Source organism: Dunckerocampus dactyliophorus, chromosome 1 (genome assembly GCF_027744805.1).
Source record: "Dunckerocampus dactyliophorus isolate RoL2022-P2 chromosome 1, RoL_Ddac_1.1, whole genome shotgun sequence".
NCBI lineage: Eukaryota > Metazoa > Chordata > Actinopteri > Syngnathiformes > Syngnathidae > Dunckerocampus > Dunckerocampus dactyliophorus.
Genome location: NC_072819.1, coordinates 10,843,378 through 10,853,805, shown reverse-complemented (window position 1 = coordinate 10,853,805; position 10,428 = coordinate 10,843,378). Strand labels below are relative to the sequence as shown.

Genomic DNA, 10,428 nt, shown 5'->3' with positions numbered 1-10,428 from the left:
ATCCACTCAACGAGAGCAGAGGGTTAGCAAACGCCGAGAATGGTGGCTTCTCTGCATTTAATGGTCGTTTCCTCAACTTTTTTGCCCCTGTGGTGGACTACCTTAGTAATCGCGTTTTCTGAAATACATATTTAAACGATTTGTAGTAGTTCTGAAATATAGACCTGTGTCGGCCTACCGCTCACGCTCGGTCTATGAAGCCATATAATTACATATCACCGCTACAGCCGTGCACTGTCGCGCAAAACTGGCGTCAAGTCGAAACCGAACTCAACATATAACCGGAAACAAGGGGCAAAATAAGAGAATTAAACCGGAAATACATAAAACAAAATTTAACAAGACCACACTGTTCCACGTAGTGTGACACGAGGAACAAATTGTTATACACTTTTTCATTTTTCATCATGACAGGTTAGGCTGCCGTCTCTGACTGTGCACTGGTTCTACTGTATCAACAGTGTTATTAGTATCAGCATTTTAACTTTTCTCTGTTTTTCAGCATTTTTTTGCCTTGTTTTTTGTTTTTACAATAAGTGCTAATAATAATAATAATAATAATAATAATAATAATAAAGAAACGCAAGCTCCAGACTAATAATGGTCACAATGGTCACCACAGTCTAAAAACGTAATTTTACAAGGAATCTTAATAAAAAAAACAACAGGTGCAAAAATGGGAAAATCAATCAAAAGTAATAATATATTAAGTAATAAAAATATTAAGAAAAGAGTTGTAATCTAGCAAGGAAAAAAAAGCCATAATTTCACAAGAACAAAGGAATAGTATGAGGAAAAATGTCATTTTAGTCGCATGAAGTTAAAATATTAAAGAAAAAAGTTTTATTGACAAAAACAATGAATAAAGTTGCAATTTTTGGAATCTTAGGTTGGGGGAAAATTTATAAAAGGGAATAAAGTCAAAATATGCAGAGAAGAAAATATACAAGAAGAAAGTTGAACTATTTGGATTTTTTTTTTTTTTAAATCAACAGCAGAAATTTTACCAGAGTAAAGTCAAAATATTAAGAGTTTTCTAATGAGAAAAAAGTTTAAATTTTATGAGAATAAACTTGAAAAATTAGAAAAAATATCATTTCAGTAACCATGTTGAAATAAAGAAAAAATACATTGTTTTAAAACATAAAAAATATTATGGGAATAAAGTTAGAATTACAAGAAGAAAATTTACAAGAGGAGAGCCGAAATTAAATAGTTGGAAAATTAAAAAAAAAACAAAAAAACACTAGAAATGGAAAAAAACAGCTGTAATTTTAAGGGAATAAAGGCAAAATATTAAGAAAAAAAGTCATAATCGAATGAAGAGCAAAAGTCGCAATTTTACAAGAATAAACTCATTTTTAGTAGCATTTCACCTACATTACATCACAAAGGTGAAATGCAGTTTTTTGTTGAGCTACATACACTGTAGCTTCTTAGCGTATCTCTGTGTGTTGGTTTACAAAATATCAAAGTGGCCCTTGCATCTTTTCATTTTTTAGTATGTGGCCCTCGCTGGAAAAAGTTTGGACACCCCTGCCTGAAGCCCCAAAAGCCAATTTTTCACAACCTGAACGGGGGAGACCAAGACAGCATCTGTGGGTTCAGTGCAAGGATGGTACAGCAGATTCATACAATGAATTCGAGAGTTGTGAAGAGAACACTGAGGTGAGAAAAGTATCAAACATTCAGCACCTGACGCAAGGCTGATCTTTGTGCCCGAAGTTTGTTTATTCTCACTCCTCCTCACTCACATTCTGTTCTCTTTTTGGGGGAATCGTTTTCCTCTGCAATTTGCAAAAGTGCGGCTTCTTTCCTAGCTCTTAACAGCCTTGGCTGCGTCCTCCTCTGATGCAAGACTTCAACCAACGTTCCTCCTCGCTGGCCTAACAAAGTGAGTGGAACCATGTGAGGCGTCCTGGCCACCACGTTCCAGAATATTTATGCACGGCACAGCTCGGCCTGTCAGCGGCATCATCATGAAAAGGATGATGGATGGTGTTTATTTTCTGATGATGGAACGCAACCCTCGCCTGACGAGAATTGGAAGAAAAGGGGGCCGATTACGCCGGCTCGCTTATTAAATTATCAAACCATCATTTGCATCGATGGCAGCTGAGACGTCCGCACGCACGGGGGGGATGACAGATGCCTGTCGACCTTGGACACCTCCCACTGTCCTTGGCCTCCCACGATCCTCCCTCGCTGCCTTCACAGGAGCTGCAAGATCATCATGCACCTTCATGTTTATGAACGTGGGCTACTGGTAAGCTGGGATGAAGATGTTGGAGCAGAAATGAGCTCCATGTGAAACAGTGCAAGAACCGTGCTCATGAATAATGAAGGCAGGAGTCCTCCCAGGTGGACGCAGGGTGTCAAGCTGACAGGTGTCAGTGCAGCTTGAGACGACAGTCCATGAAGTTGTCTCCATATTAAGCAGACAGCTGGGGCCCGCTAAACGGGGCCCACTGCGAGGACCTGCAGGGTCTGCATCTCATCAGCTACGGGGACGGGAGAAGGAGAGCGCTTCGGCCTCTGCCACTTCACGTCTTCCCATCCGCAAACTGGAAGTGACCCCGCTCCTCCGCTAACCTCGCCGACGCTGAGCCCGGCCTCTCCCATCATGCACCGGGGGCGGCACAAAGCTCCCACGAGTCCCGGCTCGCTCCTTGCCATCTGCCGTGATTTATAGAAAAGGGCTGATGATTTATGGGCCAGTCATCTCACAATGAAGTTGTTCTCTTTCATTTGCGTGGCCTGTCGACCCAGCCGCCACTCGCTGCCAGGTTGGGGAACCGCACGCTAATCATGCGCAATGAGGGCTTTTAAACAAGCAGAGGGCGGAGGGGGGCTGCAAATAGGCCCCTTAATGAAATTAATTTTGAACAGCGGGAGCACGTGCTGATGAAAGACAGACACAGGATGCGTCTCCACCAGTAAGCTAGGAAAAACAGCCCATTAGGCTCTAATGACGTACAGACGTGTTTAAAGATTCATAGCAGACTCAACAATAGGACCTGGATCACACCAACACTACCAGCAAACATCTGCAAGATCTCTCACTGACACCAGAGGTGGGAAGAAACCGGCGTCAGCTTAACAATCAAACTTCATCAACTTAGGAGCTCATTTTTTTCCCCCTTTGAAACAGGTTGCCTTGATCAAATTATGCAAAAATGCATAATGGTTCATTCCACTTGGTAAAATGAAGATAAAGGTTGCTTTCGGGGTTGCTCCAGCAGCCTATCGCTAAGCGACTCATTCGTACACAGTGCTGTAAGCAACGCATCATCATGTCCCCTGTGAAGAAAAGATCAGGCTGCCGGAAGAGAAAGGAGAGACAGGAGAGCGAAAGAACACTCAAAGTTGGCAGCCAAATGGTTAAGTTGTTTTGTCAAAGGAAGCTTAGGTCAGCCCAAAGTTAAAGGGGCTATCAAACGTACAGTGTATGTATGGGGATTGGCGGGGCGTGGGTTTAGGGTGGTGATGTATGAATCAATACTGAAATATCGATACCTCCAATACCAGATCTTTATGTTCCAAAATCAATTCTGGATACTTTAATTCTTCAGTCATTAATTAACAGGAACACAGTGGAACAGTAAGACATGATGAGATCTTATCTATGATATGCGGTTGGTGGGAGCCATGTGTGAATTAGCTTTCATTCTTATAGTAGTTCTTCATAATTAAAAACATTAAAATAATGAAGTGGTAGACCCAAAAAAATGTCACCAGCCCCGAGCTGGAGGATCGGATTGGCTGTCAAGACACGGGACGATCCTCCGCCCAAATGAAGGTTGTTACTGGTGCCCAGTGCAGTCCAATAACCATCAGACGGCATCTGCGAGAGAAATGTTTTTGAAAATTGCCCGTTTGGAATTTGCACGAGAGCACTAAACATGGGACCTTGAAAGGTGGAAGAAAATTTTAATCTCTGATGTGAAAAAATGGAACCTTGACAGTCCTGATGGCTTCCAACGTTACTGGCATGACAAGGAGATCCCACCTGTGATGTTTTCTACCCGGCACAGTGGAGGGGGCGCCATCATGATCTGGGGTGCTTTTTCCTTCAATGGGACAATGGAGTTTCCTGTTGTGCAGGGGCGTCAAACAGCAGCTGTCGATGTGGAGATGTAGCCTCATGACTGAAGGCCCTCGTCTGCAGTTCACAATGCCCGCCTGACAAATGACTTCTTCTCGAGGAATAACATCACTCTTTTGGACCATCCTGTGTGTTCCCCTGATCTAAATCCCATAGAGAACATTTGGGGATGGGTGGCAAGGGAAGTTTACAAAAATGGACATCAGTTCCAGACAGAGGATGCCCTCCATGAAGCCAGTTTCACCACCTGGAGCAACGTTCCCACTTGCCTCCTGGAAACACTGGCATCAAGCATGCCCAAAGCAATTTTTGAGGTTATTAACAAGAATGGTGCAGCTACTCTTTAGTGAGACCTTTTTTGAACATTTTATTTGTATTTTAGGGGGGTTGTTTTTTTTTTATTATTTTTTTTAGCTTTGGTCTTAATTCTTTTTTTTTTTGCAATAAATTGCTCACTCTAAATTTTTGTCTCACTCCCATTTCTTCTTTTTGCATTTTGAAGCGCTCCCTCCTTAAGATTCAACAGTGTAAAATGGAAATTCTTTCAATTTTTCAGCTTGTCCTAAAATTTTGGTCAGGAGAGCGTATGTTTGTTTTTTCTGTTGTATAGTTAGCTTGGATATATTGAAAATCACACCGCAACCTCAATATATTTAAGAGTGTAAAATAAAAAATGATGCTTATGCTATGATTTGAAATACGCTACTTTTTAAAATGTACCAGACACATTATATTACTATATATATATATATATCGGATCGGTATCACCAATACCAGCATGAATTTTACTCTCAGTATCGGATTGAAAAGGAAATCGATGGTATCACACACCACACTTAAAGGGTGGCGTTGGGGGCCCTTCATGAGGCATATGTACTGTGTGGGGGACCAGAACTTGGTGCTATGCCCCTGCTGATATCAATAAATTGCTGATACTGATACTTTTAACTTGCAATTTTTTGATTTTGCCTTTCTTTTCTTTATCATCACTATAATCAAAACATAAAACATATTTATGAACATTTTAAAATGCAACAAAATAATAAAACGATTCCCTTATTCACTTTTATTATATCGAGCAAAATAAAGTTGTGCAAGGTAACGCAACAAAAGCAAAAAGTACAATTGGCTCTCATTCAAATCCTTTGGCTTTTTGCCCCCAATGCCGTCCTGTGTCCAAGAACATATTCATAACATAACAATATGAACAACGCAGCAAAAACCCACGTGACAGTAAACATACTGTAGAAGATACTTGATAAATATCAATGTCATCACGGTAGTTTCAATCTAATCCGCCCACCCGCGGTGAAGGCAGAAAGCGCCACAAACCAGCAACAAAGTGAAGGTGGCCACAGTGAAGGCCTGGCTAACTGTTTCCTAAAGTGGATGGCTTCCTGCCAGCAGGTCACATGACACGGTGTTTGGTTTCAAAAAACGTAATGTGGAGTCATGTGTGGGTTTTCTCGTTGTACTCAAGGCTTTCTCCCACATTCCAAAAACATGCACGTTAGGTTAACTGGAGACTCTAAATTGTCCATATGTATGGATGTGAGTGTGAACGACTGATTGTTTATAGCGTATATGCCCTGCAATTGGCTCGTGACCAGCCCAGGATGTACCCGCATCTCGCCCGAAGTCAGCTGGGCTCCAAGCATACCCCCGCGACCCTAGTGAGGGTAAGAGGCATAGAAAATGGATGGATGGGTGGTAACTTGGAGTGAATACAGTCCCTTTCAGTCCCAAAGTCAAGTACAGTTTGGGTATGTCATGTGACAGTCATGTGACCCCAGGATTTTGGCAGTGTCAGTTAAGATAGCTAACATACAAAGCTTGTTTTTTTTTGTCATTAAATTTCATTTTAAACGCATTATAAATGCTTTAATAGGCTATAAAATATTACAATTAAATAGCTTGTACTATATTTTTTCCAACGTATTCATATAAAAAGTTACAAAACCATACGTCACACGGGGCATTCACTCTTAAAATTGCTGTTAAGCCTGTCATGTCACATTTGCAAAAATGGTAATTAACCACTCAATATGCTTTACTGTTTCAATTACTTTGAATTAGTGGTCTTTCGTTTAATGCTAAGTACTTCTGTCCGATTGAGCACAAAAAATGGTCGTTATTTTCAAATAAGGGATACATTTATCATGAATGCCAAATGTAATATCTATATATATATACAGTATATATAGATAGATATAGATATATATAGATATATATATGCAACATCACACATAGTATTTTAGGGGGTGAGGAAACATAAAAAATGTGTTCCTCTTGGTAACCCCCATCATTTTCATTTAAGCGGAAATGATTATGAAATATTTATCTGTACAGCAGTATGTCTTATAGGCAAAAAAAGCTCAGCGCGACATCTGCTGGTAGCTATTGATACAGCACTCTACAATATTTGAAGGCATACAAGTAAAACACACAACAAGTCTGATAGTTTATTTAAATTCTGCATCACTGGTGACATATAGTATAAATATAGTATTGCGTGACGGCGGGGGGGGGGGGGGGGGCATGCATAAGGGTGTTTCAATTCTCACCCCCATTTGCTCTAAAATGGATTTAGTTAGGCCGTAGGAAAGATTATTAATGTTCAACTAAAGGCACGCGTTCAAGATGTGGGATGACAGTGAAACCGGGTCACTAGAACCGGACGACATTCCACCCACTGCTGGGTTTGAACAGGCCAGGTTGTGGGAAGACAATTGAAGGTGCACTTGCCTGTCCTGTCAAAGCTTGTGATGAGAAGATGTGCAGCTCTGAAGCAGGCATGAGGCACATTTCAAACACTGACAAAAGTACAAAATGATGTGGTGATGCTGTGTGATGACTTCCCACTACATAGTGAGACCTTAAGTCTAAAATGTCGAAAATAGCATAGTTTCAGTATGACTTCTAAACTCAGCGTGAAATTCAGCGCCAAACAAGTGGTTTAAAGTTCAGCCAAACACGATTGCAACCTTTCAGAGGACTTTCAATCGGAAGCAGCAGCAGCAGCAGCACTGACGCAACTCGTGCACTTCTGTGCTTACACATTTTGAGTGCATAAGTGCGTTCAGCGAAATGCAGTGCGCCGTCAGTACGCTCAACACGCCCCACATGGGCCCCCAAACCGCCCTCAGTCATCGTCTAGGTAGCGGAAAGGGGAGGGATTAATTGGAGTGGCTGCAATTCACCATCAAAAAGGAGAAAAGGGAAAAAGAGGAAGCGGATAAACATTGCGATCAACAAGAGTTAACCATTGGGGAGGGGACAGCACTACATTCAAAATGCATGCCCTCAGGAACTAAGTACGCAGTGTACACAGTATACATATTGAAGTGTACTGACGGGATTTGAGACGCAGACTAGGTCATGACGGCTCACAATGACATTCACTGCAAAGATCATTCTTGTCATGAACTACCTTCTCTACTGCAGCTGGTGATGGTCTTATGGTTCACATTTTTTAGGTCTTATACGTAACACATTTTCAAGCATATTTGCAACAACGTCTTCCCATTGGCTGGCTGGCAAAACACTGACAGCTTTTAGAGGCTTTTCCACCTTGACCTTTATGCTACGTACAATACAAAAAATGTTGACAGTAGTCTTCACTTAGCGGCGCACCAGAGTAACTGGACTCTTCTGATGCTCATTCACTCGTCCATAGTGAAATACAAGAAAAGTAACATTCTCCAACTACAAGCTTATAGGTGCGTCTCCTCATTTGCTCTTACACGTCTTACACGTCACATTTGTAGTTTCTCACTGCAGAATCTGTAAGACACTCAAGTTTCCTGTTTAGTGTTGTCAAGAATGGAATGTTGCTTCCTCTTTGAAATATTCCAATGCTTCACATTGATATTCTCACTTTCTTTAAACAAAGAAATGGAGATGTTCTGTTAGGTGGAACCAATAAAAAAACGTGTTGAGCTTCAGATCATTGGCCAGCCAAATGACTCCTGTCAGCTTTGAAAAGATTTTCTGTCATGGTCCGGGAAGGCTACAGCAGAGTGCAGCAGTTGGTTATTCATAATAATAAAGAAAAAGCTGTACGCTTGTGAGCATAAACACTGACTGATGCCAAAGAGATGATGTGCAAGCGAAGGGAGGACTTTGTTCAGGCACATGGCATCGCCATCATCTACTTTCATCCTACACACATGGAAGAAGCTCAGGATGGTGCTTTGCTTTCAAGATTTTCACTGCAAGATGAGCAAAAGGTGGTAACTGGTAGAAAAGTGACGGGAGTGTTAGTAGGAGGAGATGTCGGAAGAACTGCTGCTATTGCTGGTGGACGTCTGGGCCCTCTTGATGTACAGGTTGAGCAGCTTCATCTGCAGCAGGAGACAGGCGGGTTAGAGGACGCATCAGTTGGGTTGGAAGTAAGATTCCAGTATAAACTAGTACAAATTTATCGCAAAAGCTTAAACCTGGATAAACAGACATGACAACCTCAAAGAAAATTTATGAGCACTCTGGGGAAAAAAGGGTCCTTTATTTTTTTTTATTTTGTAAAAGTTGACTCATATTTCAAGACAAAGCTTTCTGTTATTATTATTAGTTATTAGTATAATTTCGCCCTGCGATTGGCTGGCGACCAGTCCAGGGTGTACCCTGCCTGTCGCCCGAAGTCAGCTGGGATAGGCTCCAGCATGCCCCCGCGACCCTAGTGAGGAAGAAGCGGTATAGAAAATGGATGGATGGATAGTATAATTTCCGCTTTTTCTTTTGACATTATGCCTTTTGCTCTATTTTGCCTGTTTTTGTCTTTGATTTGGTAAATGGCCCCAGGGCTGCACTTTGGACACCCTTGATTTTATAGCTCTTCGTCAAACTTGAGCACTGATGTGACGTCAACTTTGTGAGCAACCACAACTCTCGTTGACTATTTATCTTGATAGACAACCATGGTAATTAAAAAGAGAAGGCGAGTGTTATTGCTGCTGTTCGCGGTGGTGGGCTGTCCTCCCTCTGAACGAGTCGTACAGGAAATAATGTACTACGCTGATCAGTCACAGGTTTAGTGGTCAGCGTGGCCGCAGCTGGAGGTGCGTATCAAGTTCCACTGGAGTTTGGAGGGGGAGGAGCCAGCCGTGGTCGCCTATGCTGGTGCTGTGATGCGAAAGCATATTTTAGCCTTAAAAATCCATGCATCTTCTATGCCACTTATCCTCACTAGGGTCGTGGGGGTATGCTGGAGCCTATCCCAGCTGACTTCAGGCGAGAGGCAGGGTACACCCTGGAATGGTCACCCGCCAATCGCAGGGCACATATAGACATACACATATAGATAAACAACCATTGACACTCACATTCATACGTATGGACAATTTAGAGTCACTGATTAACATAACATGAATGTGGGAGGAAACCGGGGTACCTAATTTCCGTGGAGGAGTTCCCTCCAAACATGCATGGAGGGAACATGCAAACTCCACACAGATGCCCAATGGAGAGATTCGAACGCAGATCTTACAGATCTACTGACCCTGTGGCCAACATGCTAACCACTTGGCCACCGTGCGGCCCTAGCTCTAAACAAAGACACTGAAACCAGCGAAATGCAACAAAATGCATACCTGAGAGCAGTGACGCCTTCAAGCATATTCAAAGGTCAAAATGAATGCAACATGAACACACACTAGCACAGATGTGCTGGTACCTTGCTGCCTGTGAGCTGAGACAGGTAGGGTTTCAGCTCCTCGCCGATGACAGCGTAGACGGCCACTAAGCAGAAGACGCTGGCCTTCCTCACGCTGCTCTCAGTGCTGTCGTAGCCCTGCAGTGGCACAACACATTCCCTCACTGAAGCATCGTGGCTGAAATATTCAGCTTGACTGTGAATTTCGGCCTCACCAGAAGGAGTCCTGGAATGATGTCAGGTAGCAGCTGATGAAGTGGTTCCTTTATGATGCGTTCCATGGCCCTTGTCTGCATCTTGATGGCAGCCAAGTTGATTGGGTAGTCAGCCGTCTGCACAATGGGACACAGGACCTTGATGCACTGCTCCGGGTGTATTGAGCCCGCCAGTGTGAATGCAGCTTCCTCTGCCGCACGCACCACCTTGACCGACCACCAAGAAAGGAGGAGGATGGGACTGTTAATCAAAATGAAACATGGCATGATTTCAAAATATTCAGCGGCACATCTTTATCACCTCCTTGTGCGAGTCTTTATGAGCCTCCAGCATCTTCATTATGGTGAGCTCTGCATAGTTCTTGAAGCGGGCTGGCTGGTTTCTCAAGATCTCCTTCAGGACTCTCAAGGCCAGCGCCCGGATCATGTACTATGGGAAGTCAGAAAACAGTTGACTG

General features: G+C 42.7%; 1 protein-coding gene across 11 annotated transcripts in view; it reads right to left on the bottom strand.

Moving 5' to 3' along the window:
• Window positions 1-6,527: 6,527 nt before the first annotated feature.
• The window catches only part of LOC129180976 (CLIP-associating protein 1-B-like), a 28,606-nt gene continuing 24,705 nt past the window's right edge, over window positions 6,528-10,428 (bottom strand). For 4 of the 11 annotated variants that reach the window (XM_054775474.1, XM_054775493.1, XM_054775484.1 and 1 more), the window contains 4 exons: window positions 10,272-10,400; window positions 9,971-10,177; window positions 9,777-9,893; window positions 6,528-8,448 (listed from right to left, as the gene is read on the bottom strand). In XM_054775474.1, coding sequence (XP_054631449.1) covers window positions 8,365-8,448; window positions 9,777-9,893; window positions 9,971-10,177; window positions 10,272-10,400 — 537 coding nt within the window. In that variant the 3' untranslated portion in view covers window positions 6,528-8,364. The remainder of the gene's footprint in view (window positions 8,449-9,776; window positions 9,894-9,970; window positions 10,178-10,271; window positions 10,401-10,428) is intronic. The other 7 variants (XM_054775510.1, XM_054775551.1, XM_054775519.1 and 4 more) reach the window with 4 other exon arrangements.